The following is a 23509-nucleotide window of genomic DNA, read 5'->3' on the forward strand; positions in this document are numbered from 1 at the left end:
ATTTTAATATGAGTTTTAGTTAGTTCTAGTGGTAAGCTAATTAAATACACTGAAATTCATAATATTTAGTCAATTATTTCTCTGGTTGGTTTCACTTGGAAAAGGTGCCACTTATTCTTCATGAGGGGTCTTTTACTGTGGCAATCATAAATTTTTATTAACTTGTGTCAAAGATGTCCGAAAACCCATCAAAGAATCAGGTTTGTAAATACCCTATTAGATGCTAGCTAAACAAGACATTACAGTTTAGCTGTAGAAGAGGTGGGACCTGTTGTAGTTCTCACATTATTTGGTGGTAGTATATTCCTTAGGTTTTGTACTGTGTGCTGTCACAAAATACCGTATTTTTTAAGAGAATATGAGTATCACCCTCATAAAGGGAAATACAGTAGAACGCAACTAAAATTTTGTGGTCAACATAGTTTATTTGCTTGAAATGCGTTGTTACAATGGCAGCAGATATGATCAGCATTTGGAAGTTGTGCTGATACAGGAGCACAGAGACTCAGATGATACAAACTTTCAGCTTTGCATTGGATTCAGTGAAATATGTGTTTTTACTAGAAACCTGATTTATATGAGTACAGTATGTGGCTTAGTTAAATTAGCCTCATTAGTAAAAAGGACTTCTAAAAAGTGTTAACTTCTTTATTTTTTTCCCCCTTCAGGGACCCACAAGCGCTGAATTATTTTCTACATGGACCTAGTAGTAAATCTGTAAGTAGCATTGCTGTGTATTAGGCATAGATAAGCTTCATTGAGTGTATTAGTTCTAAACATTATTTTTATCTTTTACCAGAGCAATGAAGACTTGACTAATGCAGAATATTCTGTAGCCAACTCAAATTCAATTTTCGCCAACTCCAATGTAAGTGGTCAGGGATAAATTACTTTAGTATTGAGATTGCATGATTCTGTATGGCTTTACTTGGTTGTCATAAAACTGAATGAAGTAGATGTGGGTTTCAGCTTTTTCATGTAAAAGCTCTGAATACTATCATAGAAATTATCTTGTGCTGTTAGTATTTTAAGTGTTTCAGTGGGGAATTAATTAAAAAATACTTCACTGTTGGGATGTGTTTTGTAAATAAGTAAAGCAGCTTGCTGAGCAGTGAAAATGCTCTCTGGTGTAATTCTCCAGTAAACTGCTTTTGTGACTTTAGTGATTGTAGGAGTAGTAGTGCTCAAAGATAGACCTTGAAAGTTAGTAATTCATATACTTTCTGTGTATGTTAGAATGGCTTTTTTTTTCTTACTTTATGTAGATTCTGAGCTGGCAGGTTTTTTTTTTAATTAATGAGTGAGTTGGTTGTTTTTCTCTTTTCGTATTTATTTTTCTTTCGACTCAGGAGCTAGTTTGGGATGTGTCCTTCCTGTAGCTTCAGTGTTAGGGAAGTTGCTTTAAATTCATTAGGTGTTGCAAGAAGTCTTCAGTGTTCTTCTTGCCAGGAGTGTTTTGCAGCCCTGGACTTTCACACAATGAGGTTGTAGAATCCCAGTCCTTGGTGATAAATTCAAGGCTCTAGTGTGAGCCGTGCTTTGAGTAGAACATTGGACTGCATGACTTAGGAGATCTCTTCAGACTCACATTTCTTTGGTTTCATTTGTGTGTTTTTTAAAACAACTGAATTGTTAATCCCACAATTAAGTTATTTGTATACAAAGAATATGATTTTCTTGGTAATTCCTCTTTCTATTGTACTGTTACCTTGACTCGTGTCTGTTTGTCTCGTGTTCATAACAGATACATGGATACAGTTGTAGGTGTGTAGGGACCTTAAATAATTGGCATGAAGAAATTCTGAAAACCATTAATCTGTGTGTGGAGAACTAGTGACTTTCCTGTAGGCACAGTAGTGTAAAGTGTTTGTCCTCTCCTTCCCCATTCAGGATTGCTATTAAATATTGGAAGAAACAGACAAGTTGATTGAGTTAATGATGAGGGAGTAGGGTAACAAGAGTAACAGGGCATGCCCAGTTTTCAGCTGATGGGGAAGAGTGGTTTCACCTTGGTACCAGGCTGTGGCCATTAGCAGACAGCAGCTGCCTTTATGCAGCACTGGTAGAGATGGGGTTTGAGGACTTACCCTAAGAAAAAACAGGTTTGGGGAAAAAAGGGTGACATATGACTTGCATTTGTCATAGCCTAGACTTCCTTGTTCTTTGTAGACATCCTTCTGATGAGCAGAGCTAGGTAGGCAGGAGTAGGGTGTTTATGGTGTATTTTCAGAAAGTGAGTTTCCTTGAATAATTTTGAGGGGCAATGGGAGATTCTGGACAAGGTGGGTTTGTCACCTAGGGATTAGCGGTTGGAAGAAATAAAATAATTGGTGAAAGCTAGGAGCTTTCTGGTGTGTGGAATTGGGGGTAAGTAATCTAGAAGGCAGGTGATCAGAGGAGCAGGGATTCCTAGTATATGTTCCTAGGATGACATACTACAGTTTAATTCTCAGCATGCTCTGTCCTCATCCTTTTTTATCTTCATAGGGAAGACCAATGCCATCTTCTCTTCCTTCCTCCCTCCTGTGCTGACACAGGTGAAGAAGGACTTGATTACAAATACAGGTTCTTACAGTTCATTGGGAAGGAACAAGTGTTACCATTACCAGATCGTTTCACAGTCCCTGCTTATAAAATGGGATACCTGAAAAGTTAAAAGCTCCTGAGGCTTTTGTCATTAAAGTTTTTGCAGATACTGAAAGTTATGTCTTTGTATGTATTCAGAATTGCTACCATGAAGTAGGATTGACTGTCTTGCTGCCCATCTCAGCCTTTCAGTGGCAGAGTTTACAAATTCAGTGTTGAGGGTTCAGTGCTTCAGCTGGTAAGCATGGTCAGCCAACACCTAATACAAGCAAGACGAAGTGCATGCTGACTGAAGGAAAAGACAGCACTCTTCCCACTCCCTTATACTACCCCCCATGCCCCATCCCAGCCTTCCCTGAGTTGAGTCTGTACCACCTCTGCTGATTCCAGGTTGGTTTCCTGTGGCAGTTGTTATGAGAGGCTTCCATAGCCATTGCCCTGTTATCTGGCTTGTACTGGGTGGCTGCTTCTATTCTCCTATTACAGTATACTAGGACAGCATAAGAGAGCAGAATATTCATGGAGCCAACAAGACTCTTCTTGTTGGGCAGCAGATTCATGAAGCTGCAGAAGCTTTGGTTTCTTCTTGAAATTAGCATGGTATTCTGCTGGCTCTTCTGAATCTGGACAGTAATGATTCAGATGTTAACTTGGAAGGTTACAGTTTCTGCATATAAAATTATTTTCTAATGTTAAATAGTCCTGGGAGCAGGGAATGAAACTTGGGATTCTCTGTTCCAGTGGGAGAGTTTTAAGCTATTAATCCTGATTGCATGTAATATTATTTATTAGTGTTATTATTGATAGTAGTAACAGTGGTATTGTTTGTACTAACCGGAATAGCATTAGTGGAAGATTTCAGTTGGGTCATTTACTTGGGGACAACTTAGAGATGCAATAGGGAATCCCCCTGAACCTGACTTTAAGAGTCCTAATTATGGCCTAATTGGTGATTCCTTTTTACTCTGCCCAGTGGTAGCTAGGTACAGTTGAGAACCTGATTTGTAGCTTTAGGTATTCCTGAGGTTCAGACACTGAGACATTTAAGCAGTGGTTTAATTCCTCTATTAACATAAATGCTAAGAACTTGCTGTAGTTCAATAGTTGTAACTTGAAAATATTTCATCTAATCTTAAGAAAAATATTTTAATATTTTAAAACATGACTGAAATTTCAGAAAATACACATGTTTTTCAGAAACAGATCGGGATAAAATTCTGAATAAGTATGCTTGAGGAACTGAAGTTAGGGTGGGGACATCACTGCATGTGATAATTACAGCTTGCAGCATTTTCACACTGTTTACATGAAGCGTCTATGACCTTTAAGGAGTGAAGGCTCAGAGTATGAATGTGACTGATAATTGCACACCCACAGTTTCCATTTATCCTGACCTAAAAAGAAGCTAGTTGTTGCTTCTGAATGGCTGAGATGTGATCATGCAATTTAGAAAGGTGTACTTTGCCTAACTTAAAGCTATCATGAGTATTATTATGCATTTAAATTTGTCATTCTATCTGAAGAAACCTGATGCTTGTATTGTCTAGAGTTTCTGGACATAACTTTGTTTTAGGAAAATCTTGACAGTAGGCCAGAGTAAATAGGTTTTGATTTTCCTTATCATGGTGTTAATGGATGTGGATTTGATGGATTTTTTTTCATTAAAGGTGCCACTTAATATTTGTGGTAGTTCCAATGTTTGTAGTTTTCAGTAATCTTTTTATGAGCATAAACCACAGTCTGTAACACTTTTTTTTTCTTATTCCCTTGTTTCTGATTTTTTTTTAACCAAAGAATTAACATAATGCCTTAACTTTATGAATAATGGTCACTAGTTTTCACTAAGTGATTATAGAAATGCTGGTAGGATTTTGGAGGTGAATCTCGTTTTATAGAAGTGAGTGGAAGAAAAGCTTTCTTCTGCCTTTTCTCTGCTTCTTCTGTTGCTCCTGAAGCCTTGCCCCAAACTGAATTAGAGTGGAGGTGTTTTCCTTCCTCGTTTCTTTTATCCTTTTGTCAGTAGAGTGCTCAGCTTGAGGAAGGGAAAATGGCACTTAGCGTTTCATGTCCTCTTGAAACAGTGCAGCTGCAGAGCTAAGTGCTGTGTATTGAGAGATTTGAGAAGGAGAGAAGTGTCTCCAGCAGTCTGAGGGTGTGAGCAGGGGGTATCCATGACCTGTTTGTGCTGGCTCACTGTATGGGGTCAATATCACCCTGCACATGCTATGGAAGAGTATAATTCTGTATAGAAAGATTGCTTACATGGAAAAATAACTAATGAGGAAACAAAGCAGATACTAGAATTTCTGAAAGTGATGTATTTCTTGTTTTGCGTTTCAGAACACTGATCCTAAGTCGTCTGTAAAAGGTGTAAGTGGTCAGCTTGGAGAGGGGCCTAGTGATGGACTGCAGCTCTCCAGTAGCCTTCAGTTTCTTGAAGATGAACTTGTGTCTTCTCCTCTACCTGATCTTACTGAGGATCAGCCTTTTGATATTCTTCAGAAGTCCTTGCAGGAGGCCAATATTACTGAACAGACTTTGGCGGAAGAGGCATATTTGGATGCCAGTGTAGGTTCTAGCCAACAGTTTGCACAAGCTCAGCTTCATCCTTCTTCATCAGCATCCTTTACTCAGGCTTCTAATGTTTCTAATTACTCAGGTCAGACGTTGCAACCTATAGGAGTTACTCAAGTGGTACAGCAACCTGTTGGAGCATCTTTTGCAAGCAATACAGTTGGTGTGCAACATGGCTTTATGCAACACGTCGGAATTAGTGTTCCCGGCCAGCATTTGTCTAATAGCAGCCAGATTAGTGGTTCTGGGCAGATACAGCTGATTGGTTCATTTAGTAATCAACCTTCCATGATGACCATCAATAACCTCGATGGATCTCAGATAATACTGAAAGGCAATGGTCAGCAAACACCTGCAAACATGAGCAGTGGCCTCTTGGTTCACAGACAAACTCCAAATGGGAACTCGCTGTTCAGTAACTCAAGTTCAAGTCCCGTAGCACAACCTGTAACTGTTCCATTTAACAGCACAAATTTTCAGACTTCGTTGCCTGTCCATAATATCATCATTCAAAGGGGTTTGGCGCCAAACTCAAACAAAGTTCCTGTTAATATCCAACCAAAGCCTATTCAGATGGGTCAGCAGACTGCTTACAATGTGAATAACTTGGGAATACAGCAACATCATGTACAGCAAGGGATTCCATTTGCTTCTGCAAACTCACCTCAAAGTTCAGTAGTTGGTCCTCATATGTCTGTTAATATTGTTAATCAACAACAAAATACAAGAAAATCAGTTACACCTCAGACAGTTAGCAATGCTGGAGGTAGTATTGTTATCCATTCTCCTATGGGACAGCCTCATGCACCTCAAAACCAGTTTCTCATACCTACAAGTTTGTCTGTTAATTCAAATTCAGTTCATCATGTCCAGGCCATAAATGGACAACTTCTTCAGACTCAGCCTTCCCAGCTGGTTCCTGGCCAAGTGTCTGCTGAGCATGTAATGCTCAACAGGAACTCTACAAACATGCTGAGAGCCAACCAGTCGTATTCAGGACAGATGCTGAATAATCAGAACACAGCTGTTCAGCTTGTTTCAGGGCAGACATTCACAGCTCCTGGAAACCAAGTTATAGTAAATCATGGAACTTCCCAAATTGTTAGTGGACAGGTGCCACTGCAGCAGGCGTCACCAACGGTGTTGCATTTGTCACCGAGCCAAGCTAATGTTTCTCAAGGCAGATCGAGTTTTACCACCATGTCACCTGGGCAGTCCACAGTCTCAAATATGTCAGCTTCTGGTCGATTTGCTGCTGCGAGTTCTTCTGGTTCAGTGCACCCCAGCTTGGGAGCATCCGTTCAGTCTGTTGCATCGGGAGGGAACTTTACAGGAGATCAGCTGGTCCAGAACAGAGCTCAAGTTGCCGTCAGTGCATCGCATCGTCTTCCAGCATCCACCTCCAAGTCTGTCAGCACCTTTAGTCACACGTCTGTGGGAGTAACACAACAACAGTTTGCCTTTGGTCAGGTATGAAAGCTGCTTGAGAATGTAGCCAAAGACAGGCTTCTGAGCTGTGCTAAAATCTGGTTAATACACAGAATGTTAATTTTGCTGGTTTGTATTGTTACAAATACTGTGGAACTGCTGAAAATTACTATAACCCAGAGTCACCATTTCACTTGGTATTTTCCAAATCTGTCACTGAGTGAACAACTCTGTCACTTTGATTAATCCCAAAGATTTTTTTTTGGTGATTTATAGTATTGTTTTCAGAAGTGCTTAGCATTGATCTATGTCTGCTCCTGTTTAAAGGCATGGGCATTGTAAGTTTATACAATTGTGAGCTCTCTTGTAAACCTTACCATAGGCTAGATGTAAAGGCTCAGGTTCCTTCTTAGCACTTAAAAGTCATTTGACCTCAGTAAAACCTATGCATTTTCAAAGTTTGACTTAGTGAAATTAGAGATGAAAAGGTTTCTTGGGCTTCCTTTTCTTATTTATTCTATTGGCACTTTCGTTATGTGTGTCTGAGCAGTTAGAAGCTTTCAAATTTGATGCAAAGACAAGAAATGTTTCTTAGAATTCTTAAAAAGAAATATCTTTTAAAGCAGTTTTTAAAAGCATAACATTAAAAAAAACCTCTAAGAAGTCAAGCTAGTAGTTAAAAAAAAACGGAATTCACTTTTAAGGTTTGATGTTTTCTGTTTTGTAAGTAGATGCACTTGCAGTATATATTCAACTCAAATTTTTCTGTTTTTGTAAGTGAACTTAAAAACAGTCAAAAGTTCAAAAGAAAAAAATTCATAAAGTTCCAGAGTGAACTGCCAGTTTTAACTCAGTGACATTTAATGCAATTAGCAACAAGCTATTAAATTTCTGTCCTTTTTTAACTTTTTCTTTTTGTCATTTTAAAATACTGGTCATTCTCTCAGAATGCATCTGCACTAATTAGATCTTTCTCTTTTTTCTTTTACTTCTTTTACTTAGATCTTTCTTTTTCCAAAGGCCTGATGGAGTTTTTTTTAACCAAACCCAAAATCTGCAGTGAAATAATGTCTTAGAAAATAATGTGTATTAAAAAAAAAATAGTATGAGCATGTTGTAGAAACACATTTGTAATCTTTGCCAAGACTTCTGGTGCAGGTTGTAACATTTTGTTTGCAGATGAGTAATTTGAGGCCTGTCTGACTTTTTCTTCATGTGTCTACATCTTCCTATTTGCAGGTTATGTGCTGGGTCAGTGAGTTTCAGCAGTTATAAAAGCAGAGTATTTCTTATTGCTGTAAAAGATAATTTTGTTCTTGTGCTGAAATTTCAGAGCTGTAAATGGGAACTTAGAGAGTACAAATGGCACTGTTTGCCAGAACCTTTTTAGTATGTTTGTACTTGCATTTTAAACATTATACTTTATACTAAACCATGTATCATTCAGTTGCTAAGCAGTGGAGGGTTTGTTCCACTGTGGGGTTTTTTTTGTTGTGAAAGCAACTTCGTTATCTTGCAGTTCTGGAACTCTGAGAAGCTGTGTTTTCTGAGGCCCACTTGTAGTGGAAAATCAGGGGTCTTGTAGAATGCAACTGGTATATATTTGTGCTGTTAGTGTAGTTTCTGTTCCCCTCTGATTTACTTTATAAAATTCTTGAACTTGGAGGGATTGAGATGTGTGAAATTTCACCACTGATGAGTTTGAAGTTAAAAAAGTATACATGGAGATGAATTTTAAGTGCCTTTTCTTTGTTTTTCTTAAAGCTTTCAGTAAATATTTCACTGTGATTTTTTAAAAATTTATTCTTTATTTTATGTATGTGCCACAGAAAAAGGCCGTGAACCAGACATCACCAGTTTCTGCATCGAAGACGCAGGACAATTTGAGACAGCCTCAGCTAACAAGTCTTCTGAGCAGCACACTATCAGGTCAACTAAGGTCTTTTTAACATAATTTTCTTAATTTTCTGCAGCAATAGAGATTAGTTCTTCTTCAGTGTGTCAGAGATGCCTCATGCTCCTAGGGTTCTAAAGGTTGTTGGAATTTTATTTTTAGAAGAATTCAAGCTATATTTTTTCAGTTTTGAATGTGTGCTTTGATTTTTCTCAGCCATGGCACTTCATTTTCTAGAGAGAGAAGTTGAATCTTCACAATTAGCAATTATTTCTCTCCTCTGTAAAAGCCAAAATTGTACCTTCTTTCATTTTTCTTTTTTTTTCAGCTTAGGAAAATAGAAATACTTTATTTTCAAAATACAGACATCTGCTAAAATTCCATGAAACTTCTAGAATGTTGAATGTGATGGCTGCTTCAGTTACAGAGGGAAGAGAAATAGCTATTACAAGGTTATGTGCAGGCTGTCATCACTCACTTTGTTCTTGAATGTGTCCCTTTCAGTTAGAATAGTTCATTCATTGTTCATGGCAAAACAGCAGCTTTTCAAGCAGCACCGTGCTACTGAAAGAACACAACCGGTGCATTCAAGGCAAGCAGAAAAATGCAGTAACCTTCCTGTTCTCTTTGTACATAAGTGACCTTTTGAATAAGGTCCTATACTCTACCTTGCTTTTTTTTTTTTTCCCTAGTGTAGTGTTATGTATAAGCTGTCCAGGCAATTCTATACAGTCTGCACAGTATGCTGGGTGTCTTTGGGGAAAAGAAACCTAATAAATTCTTACTTGTTTTTGTTGTAAGGTAGCATGACTGATAGGATGCTGTTTGGATTATGAAGCAAGGCAATTGGAGGAAGTCTGCCTATCTAAAAAAATGTAGGGGAAAAATATGCTTGCTGTCTAAATACTTCCAGGAGCTCTAGAAAAATGTGGGTAATACACTTGAGGGAGGACTGGTATTAAAACACTTGATAAAATTTACTGTATGATTATAGGTAAATTGTTGGGACAGTAAACTTACAACACTTGAAATTCTTCTTATGTTCCAGTACCATGGTGAGATGTGATTTATATCCGAGGATTTTTGTTGTTTTCAGGCAAAATATCAGTCGTGTTTAATTTTTATGAGCTGGTTTCTCCATGGGATAGTTACATCTTATGCTTAAAAGCATTAGTGTGGCTTTCCTTAAAACTCAAACAAAATTATCCCAGATAGGTAGCCAAAATTATTCTCCTCTTGCTTAGCATGACAAGAATGTTTTCAACTTTTTTTTACAGGACAGGACTCTGGAGGAAAGATCATACAACAATCTCTAGGAGCAGCACAGCCACAAGAAAAAGTGATAGGATCGTCATCAGTTCAGCAGAGTATACAGGTAGAAAACTTCTATTTATATGCTTCCCTGTCTGTCCTGGTCTTGTCTGGGATAGAGCTAATTTTCTTCTTAGTGGGTTGTGCAGTGCTGTGTTTTGGATTTGGGATGCAAGTAATGTTGATAACCAGTTACTGTTTCAGTTATTGGGCAGGGCTTGCACTGCAAGTCACAGCCTTTCCAGTGCCCCATGCTGTGCCAGTGACACACACACACAGGACAGCTGTCCCAAACTGCCAGAGGAAAATCCCTTACTATGGAGCATCATGTCTGTGTGTAAATGTAGGAATTGCCTGTGAGCCTCTGATCACTGCTTGGGAACGGGGTGGGCATTGTTCAGAGGGTGCTGAGCAATTGCACTGTGCATCACTTGCTTCTCCGGGGTTTAATTCCCCCTTTTCTCTATTTCATTACAACTTTATAATAACTATCATTACTATATTATTTTGTTTCTGTTTTTAAACTATTCTTTTCAACCCACAAGGTTTACTTTTTTTCCTAATTCTCCTCTCCACTGGGGTGAGGGGAGATAGTGAGTAAACAAATAAGGAATCATTGCAGGCTTTTTGTAGAGTATATGAATTCCCTCAAGCTTGACAAATTCTACCTTGACATAATAAATGTTGATTATTTTGCAAATTGATACACTGAATGCTGCTTTGAGATTCAGTTCAGTAAGTGGAGTCTGACTCTACTGTTCCCTGAAGATAATTTTGTATGACATAGCAATTCTTCATTGAGTTGGCCAAACCTACTTTTCTCATTATTTCTTACAAACTCAGCTGTTCTCTAGCTGATTGGGAGAGAGTGGTTTCTGAGAAGCAGCAGAACCATTTCACCTGGTCTTTGTCTCTTTTATTTTTTACTGCCGTCTTCTTTTTTTTACCATCAAAAGTTCTCTCACATAATGCAAGTATGTACAAAAACACTGTCCAGGATGAGTTTTTTTGGAGAGGATCTGACTTAAAATTTTTCTTTGTAAATGTATTTGTCAATGCAGTAGGACAGGAATATTTTTCCACATCTTATTGATGTACAAGTAGAGCAGACTGTACAGTAGTGCTCAGTTAGGTGGTCAGCCTGGTTGTGTAATAGTTGGTCAGATATTAATTCTGCTTGGTGGTGAGTACTTTTTGTGCTTTTAAGTTGGAGGCTTTTTGAGGCAAATACTCTTCCAGTGTGCCTGCCATGAATCTTTACCCCATCAGAGAGTCTCAGGTCTTAGGAGAGTGTTCCCAGGAAAAATCTTATTTTCATTAAATATCTAAGTAAAGGAGAAAATGACGTAGATCTCCACCTGATGGGCGTATCTGTAGCATTGACACTGAAATAGAATTCCTGGAATGAATTTTACCACCACCCCCCCCATTCACTGTGGCTTTTGAGAATTTAAGTGCACAACCTTAGCCTGCTTTCCTCACAGATACTCTAATCCATCAATATCAGGTAAGATGACATCTGAGAAATGCAGAGACAGTTTGTATGAGCAGATTTATTTATAAAAGTTTTTACTTGCACCTTTCCTTCTTTGCACCTGTTAACTTTGATCTTCTCTTTCTTAATGAAGTATGTATAATGCACAACAGTGGAATTTGTCTAAAAACAGCATTTCAGACCTTTGGTTTTGTCACTTCCCTGTTTTTGGATATACAGTGCCCTGTGAAAATAGGAGATAGTTGGAAGTGTTTGTACTTATTGGGTGGTTACAATTAGTGCTGGTAATGTACCTAATTGACAGAAACAAATCCTGAAACTTAGGTTTTGCCAATGAGGGGCTATATTGTAATTTGTCTTTTACTTTGAACTTAGGTTGATGGTCATTTAGTTGGACAGAAAAGGCCTGCTGCTAAACAGTTAACTAAAGGAGCTTTGTAAGTCATTATTTCGTTTTAATTTTGTTGCAGAAACCTTAATTTTTACTGTTGTCAATGTAAAAACTCTGTACAGTATGTTAAGTATATATCATTTTTTTTTGTAGTATTATGCAGCAGTTACAGAAGGATCAGGTACATGCTGTGACACCAGATAAAAGTCGGTTCAGATCATTAAATGATGCAGTTCAGAGACTCCTTTCATACCATGTGTGCCAGGGATCACTGCCAACAGAAGAAGATTTAAGAAAAGGTAATTTTCTTTTTAAATTTTGGCAGTAAGTTTGTAATCAGTGTATTGCGAGAATTCTTAATGTAAATTAGAGCAATAAGAAAAGAAACATTTTAAAATTTGTGCAGGTTATTGAAGAACAGTGTTTGAAAGTGTACTTTGTCTTTTTAGTGGACAGTGAATTTGAATCTGTAGCTACACAGCTTCTGAAGAGGACACAGGCTATGCTGAACAAGTACAGATGTTTGCTTATAGAAGATGCAATGGTAAGGTGTAGGACCCAGGTACACTTTGTTTATTGGATGGGATTCAGTTTGTTTAAACAATACCTGCAGAACAAGTGCATGAACTTCTGTTCTTTGCTTCTGCTTTGCTCTTACACTGAACAGGCTGCGATAGTCAGGAGGGTGATTTCTGTGTATTTCTGTGGCTGATGAAACCTGAAATAGTGTTGATATTGTCCATTCAGAGGCCTCCAGCCATATTATAATTGGAGCCAAATCATATTACAGTTTAGGAAATCGTTGTCCTTAAAAGCTAGGTGGAACTTCATCAGAAGTGCTTCTGATTTAAGTGCTTTCACGATCCCAGGTATGAGGTAAAATAAAACTGACAGAGTTAAAGAATGTATTTTACAAGGATCAGGAAATGCCATTGTGACTTCAGATATGCTAGTTTTCAAACCTGGAAGAGTTTTGAATTTGAGTATAATAGGCATTTAGATACTTAGAGACAGGAATACATAATATAGCTGTTAGAATTAATGTGATTTTAAAACTAGCAGTTGCATTGTAAAAGATCCTAGCCATTAAATATTTGCAAGTATTTCCAAAGACAGGATGGAGGTTGAGATTTGTTCTTTTAGCATCTGGTATGTTGTGTGGCAAATCCCATTTAGTAGTTTTGAAAAGTTTATTTCACATAGCATTCAGGTTTGAAACTAGTTGCCTATCTTATGGCCTAGTGCAGTGAACATTTTCTGTGATGGATGGATCCAGCTGGCTTGAATGCATTGTCAGCAAAATGAAGCTCTGCACCAGCTAGTTACAAGATAGGAGAGAAGTGCAGGGTAGATGATAGAGCGGTCCCAGTTCAAGATTTTTGCTGGTTGATCCCCTAAAAGAGAAGGATATTATATGAAGTAAAAATGTGGTATACTGTATGAAGTAAAATTATGAAGTAAGCATACTCAGTCCTGAAAAAGTACAATTTATACAACTGGAATAGCAATTCCATGTTTTAAAGTCTTTCCCAAATAATATTTGCATTACAATGTGAGTAATATTTTGTGATTGAGTTTCAGTAGTGGTTGGGTCAGAGTCAAGACTGTTGAATTGAGAATGTTCTTCGCAAATACATAATAAAAGAAGTTTCTTTTCTCTGAAATTTAACTAAGCTATCAATGTTTTGATTTGATACCAACATATGAGTCACTACAGAGATTGGTTGCATTTTTCCTGTTCTTCCAGCGGATAAATCCCTCTGCAGAAATGGTTATGATAGATAGGATGTTTAACCAGGAGGAAAGAGCATCTCTGACCCGGGAAAAGCGTCTTGCACTTGTGGATCCTGGTAAGTAACACTTAACTTCTAAATTAAGTGTAGAGTTCTTAAAAATAGTTGTGGCCAGAGTGAGGCACTGATTGCTATAGATTCCAGTTAGTGAAATACTGAATAAGCATTTGCAAGATAACTTGAAGCAGTTATTTGTTGAAGCAGTTGAAGCAGTTATTTGTAGGGAAAAAAATATTTTACTTGTTTGGCAGAGAAATATTTGAATTTCTTTTGACAACAGTCATGATGTCTGCAGTGCCTCCATCCTAGCAGGGAAGAACCTCTGAGTTTGCTTGCAGTCAGAAAGACCAGCACTGTTTGAAGCATGAATACTCATGTTCATCTTAATGAAGTGTTGCTCTTGGAGTGTCATGGCCATTTAAATGGCAGCATTTTTAACTGGGATATTGTTAAACATAGCACCTGGAAACACATTATTTGTGTAAGATTATAGCCACAGTTTGTTTAAAGGTCCTGCATGATCTGCATATTTCAAAAGATATTCACAGGTTGTGCTGTAGAAAGTATTAATCTTCAGAGACCATATTTGCATATTCAGAATGCTGGGAAGTGCCCTTAATCTGATTTTTACAGTGCACATAAGTGAGCAGTGTGCTGATTAATTTCGTGCTAATCTCCTGCACTGTACGCCGCAGAACACTTAAGCATATGAACATCTCTTAAAGACCCAGATCTGTGAGCTGTGGAAGTTATTTGAATTTCAGTACACAGAAACTGTTAGAGTGTCAGTTATTTGGATGTGTAGGCAATTTTAGTAAAATCTTGCTACTTAATTTTCAGATGGTTATCAGGCCGATTTTTGTTGTTCTGCCAAACAATTTGAGAAAACAGCTGAAGAAGCACAGTCCAGCAAAAGTGACCATCAGTCTAGCAAAGGATTACCTTCTCGAAGTCAAGCTACCAAAACCCAAGCCAGAGACCGACCAAAATCCAGCTCAGCAGAGTCCACAAATCACAGTAAACTTCCTATAGTGCCTAACAACATTCTGACACCACAAGAAGGAAAAGCTTCTACTAAAAAATCTGAGAGCCTCACTAAAGCTTTAAAGTTTGAAAAAGCTAATTGTTCTTCTGAGAGCCAATACTTGGCCCTTTCTGAAGAAAGGATGAGTGGGAAAGATCCTGCCAAGCCCACTGAGAATTCTTTGAGTTCTGAAGACTTGTCAAAAATAGTGTCAAGAGGCAGTCATGGAACACACAATAAAATATCAAGGAATGCAGTTCAGTCTTTCTCAAAGGTAACGTGTAATAATTCACTTCAAGACAAAACTCTGAGGAGCTCTCCAAAGAATGAGGTTTTGCATCCTGATAACAGGAAAGGCTCTGGTGAAACACCCCAGGAAGACTTACTGCTCAGTAAGAGTTTAGAAACTACATTTAAAAACATCTTGGAACTTAAAAAAGCTGGGAGGCAGCCACAAAATGAGGCGGCAAGTAGTGGCTCCGTTGAATTAGAGTTCCCTAATTTTTCGCCTATCGCTTCACAAGAGAACTGCCTGGAAAAATTTATTCCAGACCACAGTGAAAGTGTTGTAGAAACTGACTCTATTTTAGAAGCAGCTGTAAATAGTATCTTAGAGTGTTAATAGTTACAGTACCATGGACAAGTTATGTTTCTCTTAGCAGAAGCAAATGTGAATGACACCACAAGTACAGCCTGACATGCATTTAAGGTTAACCTTTCTAAACTAGATTCTGTTCTGTGTTTGAGAGCAATACTCATTGTGGTTACAGTGAGATATCCAAGTAAAGTTAATCCTTGTTAGAATGCAGTCTGTTAGGGCCTTACTGTTTCAAGTATTATTACGATAGTGCTTTTGATTATTGAGCAGTACTGCAACGTAACAGGGTTGCAGGTTGTTAGGCCCTATATAATACGGTAATATACTGACAATCACAGTCATTTGAAAGGATATATTTATTAAGAAAATGTTTTTAAAGAGTGATGGAAGCAACAATTCTCCCCTACCCTTCTCTTCCACAAATCATCAAATTTTTAGTTTTTCTGGAAAACCCACTGTACCTCTATTCAGAAGTGATTATTTGCTTTGTTAATGAATCTGTATTCTAGGATTCTTAAGTTGCAAGGAAATCATCAGTGTGTTTACAAGGCTTCATAATTTAAACTTTAAGTGCTTTTCTATTGCTTTCTGAGCAGAAACTAGTACTTGATATATTTGTAGTGGGTAACTTTAGTCTGTGGGATGATATTATATGATCTTAGTCACAGTGGCATGATATGAAGTAATAAATGCTTGACTAAGGAAGGTAGAATGGAAGCCAGTAAATAGCAAAGTGTACAGGATGAGGCCATGATAGAGCCATGAATTTATATATATAATACATATATGTTATCTCTTGAGGAAAAGATTTTGCATTTTATAATTGGATGTAGTCAGCCTTGAGTCTTTCTGAAGTGGTATAAATGTTTTTTTTTTTATTTGTGTTTTGTTTTTTTTTTTAGACCAAGTGTCAAAAGCACTTTGATTTGAAAACTGTATTTGTAGCTTATATTTTAAGAGGATGTTAGCCTTACTCTGAGTAAATTTAAAGGCCAGTGTTTATTTTTGATTTTATTTTGCTTTTTGCTGTCAGAGAATGTTAAATCATCCACCGTAGCAGTCATTATTATCAAGATATGTACAGACCAAAGTTGATCAGCAATCCCATTGTTTAAACATATCAAAAAAATGTGTAATTATTAATTCATATTGTAAAGCCAAGTGAAACCATTGCATGGTTTGCATTTGGCTTGCTGTCATGTTGTTAAGATAGAATCTTATTATTTTATTTATTTATTTTAATCTATGACTTTTTTTTTTTTTTGCTGCCCATGCTGCTTTGTTCAAGTTTACTTTGGTCATGAGTGCTTTAGTGCACATAAGCGCGCTGACATTGGTCACGTGTGTGTAGTACATATGTCTGCTCAGGAGGATACAGCTTTTGTGGTTTCTAAGGTATGCTCATGTTCTCCCCCAGAACTTCTCCACCATTTCTCAGAAACATTACCAGCCATTTTCCAGACTTGCTGATTATGATTTTCATTATGTAAGAGGCTCGTTGTGACAAGCTGTGGTTGCCAGTCAGATTGCCAGGAGAGAAACCAAAAGGTTTTGCTGGTGTGTAATTCAGTCCATCTCAATGGCATGGAAGGAAGCAGAATTAGATCCTTGGGATAGTAGAACATTACAATGCAACTCAGTACTGAGCTACAGTCCACTGTCTGACCACTAAAGGAAACCAAATCTAGAAAGCAATGAGAGAAAGATGAACTTCCTTAAAATTCATTTCCCCTTCAACGTGAATGGAAATACTGGTTTTATATGTTACTAATTGCCATTTAAAAAAATTGTGCCAATTTTAAAGTACATGTTTGTATAAACCCAACATTCCCAAGTGTTGTATGAAATATTAATAAGTATTGCCAGTTTTAAATTTTTAGTTGGGTGTCCACAGAATAGGCTCTCAGGCAGGTAGTTGTTTTCTTATTGGCAAAACTGACAAGATAGTCTTCACCTATTGCCTTTTTAGATTTAATAATATTCTCATGGCTGTGTATCCTGATGCATATTTTATTTTATCATTTTGGAAATTTAATTAATTTATCATTCTGAACTATTTAGGAAGGAGAGCAGTAAGTTACACAGCTGTATGCTGGCTAGTTAAATTTTTCTTTTACTGAGGAAAAAAAAGGTGAAGTTGCACATTCATCAGTCCCCTTGCTTGTTGTACCACCTTGAAATGGGTTTGGGGTTTTCAGCCTCTCTACAGCAAATACATAACTGAAGTATCAGGTTGTGTGTCTTCTGTTGGGTCTCACTGGGAAGGGAGGACAATGGCATATAAAAAGTGACAAATTGCAAACAGTAATGGTGATTGATTTGGTCAGACACATTTCTCTGAACTGCTGATGAGAGGAACCCCTTGAACAATCCTAGTAAGATTGATCTTAGACTGTTAATGTTCTGTTGTTCACTCCTTTGAATTCAGTTTTAAAGGAATTCTGGTACGTGGTGAAGCAGTAAATTAAATAATTGTATTTTTGTGGTGCTTAAAAAAAGTTTATTAATCATATGGGCTCAAGTCCAGCAAAGTATTGTGAATATGCATGACTTTAAACATGTTTTCATTATTTTGCTGGATCAGCATTGTGATTTCAATGTTATTTAATACTGCCTAATATTAAAACAAATTTTAAACTGGCAATTAAGAAAACTATGTTCATTTTGAAGATTTTGGTATAATTTATCTGTTAGAGTAGGGAGGCCTTACAGACTGACTTCACTTAAAGAGGATGTGTCACTTATTGTCAGCGTGGTATGGACTTTATTTGCTTAAATACCTTCATTTGTAAAGTATGTCTCACTTGAAATTGCTTTGTATACATTTTGTAAAAATATTTATAAAATGTTTTGTAAAAAAAAAAAAAGTATAACAAATTGCAGTTTATTTTGTTATGTTGGATAAATACTGTTAAAAGACACAAGTCAGTAAATATATTGTTAATCCATGGATAGGAAATGTTTAGTTGGAGATTACAAATTGAAACAACCATTGCAATACAGCCAAAGATTTGGGAAAAAATGTCTACCTGTGATTGTCTTGATTTAACCAAGTTGAATATTTACATTTCCAAAAGGTGATTGGTGTCAGTTTAAGTAATATGACTGCAAAATATACTTACTCCTCTGCTTTTCATGATACAGCTCTGTTGTAATATATTTAGGCCAACTTTCCATACTCCTTATGCATCTCTCTGAACATGCACTATTAGGATTTGGTTCATGTGGCATTATAACTACATTCAGTAATGTTAATCTCCAAATTACAAAAGAGCCAATGGTTCTGCCTTGTTGGTATTAGAAGTCATACCACAGCGAGGTTCTTGAGACATGCTCTGCTCCTCTGGTGTATTTTCACGAGGTAGAGGCATCATCTTCCTGGTGCCTCAGGGAGATGGAAGATGAGAAGAAGGCTTTTGGATGAAGTGGCCACTGCATCCACGCTGCAGGTTTGACTCATGTCAGCTGCATTTGGTTATAAATACCCGTGTTTGGGTATTTTGTGAGAAGATGCTGCAATTGCAGGTGGTACAGGGAATCTTCCTACTTTTATTAGAGGGATGATGAACCTGTTCTTACTGTGATTGAATTTTTCAGAGTGTATGCTGGGACTCCGATCTAGTAAAGCTCTTATGCCTGGAACTTCCTCACTTTGTTTTTGGAGGCTGTGGAAGAGGAACATTGGTGAAGGGCACTGCCTCTCATCTTGGAGTAGGGCCTGCACTGTTGAAAGGTAGAAATCTTCATGGTTAGTATTTGTTATTTTGTCAATGCGACAAAATAAATATGCCTTTTGAATGCTTCCCACATGGATTCAGACAGTAACAAAATTAATAAAATCAGTTATATGCTATTTTAATCTCTTTTTGGGTTAGGATGGCTAAGCATCTTGGGGTTGTTTTTTTTTTCTTTTTGTCATATCCTGGTAGAATCACCAGGCAAACCTTTTGTAATCCTAAACATTTTATGTGAAGTCTACTATGCAGGTGTGTTCACCCGAGAATAACTTTCTTTTAAGAATTTATGGCATATTTTTTTAATTGCTTTTCAATAGCATTTTTATACTGCGTCTTGTTATGTTTATTCCAACTTATGGGGCAGAATTTCTGAAGATTTGGGTATGTGTGTTAATGGTTAGGTGATTTAAGAAAGTCAAAACACTGTTCATTTTGAGGATCTGAATGAAAAAAAACCAACCAGAATCAGATTGGCACAAGGAAAGGTAAGTGTAAACAATTTTAAAACTTAGAGGAATTTCTCTCTTCTTCAGCAATAAGCCTTTAAATTTTTCCTTTAAATGATACACACATTTCCTTGGCGTTTTCACAACAATGCATTTGTCAGACAGCTTCAAGAAATGGGAGAAACTGTCTTTGTGACTGTGGTCAGCTTTCACTTTGGTTGAAGAAAGTTGCTGAAGCAAGGTCTGGTGAAGATCTGCTCATAGCAGCTCTGGTGCACAGATGGAATGCATGTACAGATTTCAAATGAGTAGTGGTGGGTGTACCGAGTTCTTTGTGATTTATGGATTGGCAATTGTGAGTGCTGCTAATCTTGCAGCTGGTCATCGTATTGGACATGGAAAAAAGTGTGCATAATAATGAGTTACAACAGGTAAACACCAAGTAAGCTTGAGGGAGCCTCCTGTACTAGGGGAGAAAACCCGCAAAGGACACAGAGTGTCCAGCTGAACCAATATTTTTGGTGTAAAGCAAAAACCTTTGAAGTTGCCCTGCTGTGTGCTGTGGATAAGACCACATTTTATTTTTTTTCTAGAGTTTATATCTTACCTGTGGGGAAAAAGTGTTCTATAGATGGAGGAACTAGCTGCATCAGAATTTAAGGCTCTTCTGTATTTTATTTTTTTTTAATATATGTACACACACACATATGTATATATATGGAGGGTGTGGATTGACCTCTTCTCCCAGGCAGCTAATGACAGAACAAAGACTCAAGCTTTGCCAGGGGAGGTTCAGGCTGGATATAAAAGGAAGTTCTTCACTGAAAGGGTGGTTCATCACTGGAATGGACTGCCCAGGGAGTGCAGTCACCATCACTGGAAACCTGATAGAGCTCATCTCACAGCAAGGCATTGCTGGGTGGATCTGGGGCTGACAAATGGCCAACAGCATAAAAATGCATGGAGTAAATATTATTGAGGTTGAACATGTCCACATCGCTTTCATGGCAAAATTAATCAGGGATTTTGGAAGCCTCTGTTATCAATGGCAAGTATAGTGTCTGCTGTGCCTGTGGAAGGCTCTCTACTGAGTGCTCAGGAACAGGGACTTGGAAACCTTTGTGTCCAGAGGAGGAAATTCACATGAGGCTGAAGGAGACGAGGCTCCAGGGTTTGGAAAAGATGAGCAGGAAGGTGAATAGGTGTGTGCAGAATGGATTTTTTTGGGGATCTGAGATTTCAATGACTTAAACCTGATTTTAAAAACGTGTTGTAGACACAGGAAGTTTTAGACTACTGTATCTGTTTATTTATTAGATAACATAATTTAAAATATTAAACACACTGCTCTTTTTGCCTTTGCACCTGGGTGAAGAATGGAATTAGTGAATATTTTACTCAGATGAGGATTTGTGTGTCTTAAGAGTTGCAAGGATGGGCTCACACTGATATTAAAAGCTGTTTGTGAAAGAGCATATCTAATATGCAAGGTTTCATGTTAATTTGAGCGAGAATATTGCTTAAAAACTCTGAGTCAGTTCCAAAGTATTATGGAATTGTGGAGGTATTTTCATGCTACTGAATGAGTGTCATTGACAACATAAGTCCTTACTAAGAGGTAAGGAAGGTATGGAATCTATTTGCTACTACAGTATTTTTTTTTCTGAGGTTAAATTTTCCCCAGTGATTTGACTAATTTTGAGTATTTAGTGAAAACAACATACAACATTAAGATACCTGTAGTAATTAGAATTCCCTTTATGAAAATGCATTATGTTACTCTCCTCTATTCAGAAGGGCAGTTTTAGTCCTGTGACAACAATCTGAGAGTTAAGTCTCACTTCCCAGGAAGCTGAGGACTCCTTTTTTTAAAGTGAAATATTAACACATATGATTTTGTTAAAGCTAAAAGGGAGAAAGCATCCCACTCTGATTTTGTTTTGTTTTATCCTTTGGCAATCAAATTTTAATCTCCTAAGTAATAAAGCATTCTTGGATACTTCTAGTCTTAAGTCACTTTGACCTGTTTCTTCAGCAGCATTCTGTCAGAGGCTGCATGGTTTGTTTCAGAGCCATTTTGATGAAGCAGGATCCCACAAAAAACCATCATATTTTACCTGTGCTCCCATTTTCCATAAATTTCTGTAACTTTTGGAGGAATTAATGTTTATGTCTCCAATTTGTAAACTCTCTGGCTAAGAGATCCCCTCTGCTATTTGCATGCAGATGTGTTTAGCATCTACCCCAAGTGAAGGTATTTTCTTCCTTACCTGGCTGGTTTGGTAGAAATAAATATCAGGGACCAGGGCAAGATTATTGATGGAAGGAAAAACTGGATTTATTTACTTTTTCTTTTGGTCTGCCATGCTTTTTCGGACTTGAAGGTGTTAGTTGTAGTTTTATGTTTTATGGCTCTGTTGCCAGGGCCCAGGCATTGAAAGAATTTGAGACTGAAAACTGGATTAACCCATGCTACAAATGGGGTGACCAGGAGCCTTAGAACCTTATACTCAAATACAGACTTGCTTGTTTGTACTGCAATCCAAAAGCAAGATTTATCTTGAAATCCAGTGTTGTGTGTATGGAGAGGAAAAAGAGAAGGAGCAGATGTAAATTGTTAAAAGTCCAGTGTTTTTTAGAACAGAAAAAAGAATATTTTCACTAGCTTCCTCCGCCCCCCCCTTTACTTAACAAGGTTGAAGGAGCTTTGACATGGGTGAGTTGACAATGTTCTGTAAAAGGTGTAAAAATGAGAAGCAGGGTAGAAAGCAGAATGTGCAGCTCTATTTGTCCATTCCAGAGGTAGCTCAGTAACTTCAGGTTCTGTGCAAATAAACAGTAGGTTTCAATTATCTGCTGCTAATTATCACCCAAATTTGATTTGCACTCTCTTCAAAGGGACTCATATCTTTCCATTTAGTTATTTGTTTCAGTGCAATGAGTGAGTTTAATTCAAACCAAACGTGGGTCAATTTCCTACTGGAAAAAAAAACAAAAAACAAACAAAAAAAAAACACCAAGGAATCCACAATCGTATCAGTTTAATTTTAGTGTAATGTATCTGGTGATTCACGGCCTCAGTGGGGAGGTGAATTTGTGTCAGTCTGTAAATTGGTTTTGCCTGTTTGGCAAGTCTGTAAAGGGCTTGGTCAGTTGTAGGTCTTAAATAATTGTGCCAAACAGGGTGGTTCTGGTGGGCTTTAGTAATGAGAGGAGGTTTTAACATTTTACAGATGTAATCAAATCTCATTGTGAAGACTTTTCCCCCCAGATATTTTTTCTCTTACACAGCATTGAGGCAGTTGGTCCTTCACACAGACTTTTTTTGTACTGCAGTAATTATCCTTTTAATCTTTATAGGCTGACTGTATTTATTTCTCTGTCTGTAGTGGTGCAGCCAATGGTCTCTGGGGGCATTGAAACAATAGTCTCATCCCTTTCTTTCACCAAAAGCACCTACTGAAAACGATAAGCCTAGGGAAGAAATGAGGTAATTTAAGACATGTCTGATGGTGTGATTGACTAAGACATCAAGCAGTGCTGTGGAAATCCTGCAGTACTGTGTCATGTGGACACTGTCCTGGGAAACATGCTCCAGGTGACCCTGCTTGAGCAGGGGCCCTAGACAAGGTGACCTTCAGTCATCTTATTCATCCTTAACAACTCTATGCTAATAATATTCAGTTAACTTTGTGGAGAAAGGTTATTTAAGAGTGTAGTACTGGCTGCAGTTTTCAATTGAACTTTATGGGATCACACAGGTGATGGTGTGTATTGAAAAATACATTAATTTTTGCTTTTTATGACCTAGAAAGAGAATTTAGTGTGAGAAAGATGTTAAAAGATTGTTACCTGTCAAATGGTTAGTATTTTAAAGAAAATAACAACTGTCAGAAAAGTAGGCATCATCTTCAGCAGAGCTGTCTTGTGAATGAACATTCACCAAATGCCAGCAGCTACTGGTGCTCTGCTGGGGAGTCTCCTACATGCTGTAGGAGATAAAATATTCACTGGATGCAGTGAATGCTCCTCATTTTAACATGTCTTGTCTCTTTTCACCATTAAAAATATTCTATGTCCATCCTCATCCACAATCTCTTTTTCCTGGTCTGTTACCCACTGCTGCAGTAGCTGCCAGTTCCCCTCTCCAGTCTCGATCTCTTCCTTCAGCTCGTGGTGAAAGCAGAGCTGGCAGCTGCTCTCTAGGCACAGATGGCAAACTTAGACAGTCC

At 37.6% G+C, this 23509-nt stretch overlaps 1 protein-coding gene across 6 annotated transcripts in view; it reads left to right on the plus strand.

Moving 5' to 3' along the window:
- Window positions 1-22293, plus strand: part of BICRAL (BICRA like chromatin remodeling complex associated protein) — a 49569-nt gene extending 27276 nt beyond the window's left edge. For all 6 annotated transcript variants that reach the window (XM_068185816.1, XM_068185817.1, XM_068185819.1 and 3 more), the window contains 10 exons: window positions 669-717; window positions 800-868; window positions 4927-6630; window positions 8418-8517; window positions 9760-9857; window positions 11664-11725; window positions 11833-11978; window positions 12129-12223; window positions 13427-13529; window positions 14313-22293. In XM_068185816.1, coding sequence (XP_068041917.1) covers window positions 669-717; window positions 800-868; window positions 4927-6630; window positions 8418-8517; window positions 9760-9857; window positions 11664-11725; window positions 11833-11978; window positions 12129-12223; window positions 13427-13529; window positions 14313-15118 — 3232 coding nt within the window. In that variant the 3' untranslated portion in view covers window positions 15119-22293. The remainder of the gene's footprint in view (window positions 1-668; window positions 718-799; window positions 869-4926; window positions 6631-8417; window positions 8518-9759; window positions 9858-11663; window positions 11726-11832; window positions 11979-12128; window positions 12224-13426; window positions 13530-14312) is intronic.
- The last annotated feature ends 1216 nt before the right edge of the window (window positions 22294-23509 follow it).

Source organism: Anomalospiza imberbis, chromosome 3 (assembly GCF_031753505.1).
Source record: "Anomalospiza imberbis isolate Cuckoo-Finch-1a 21T00152 chromosome 3, ASM3175350v1, whole genome shotgun sequence".
NCBI lineage: Eukaryota > Metazoa > Chordata > Aves > Passeriformes > Viduidae > Anomalospiza > Anomalospiza imberbis.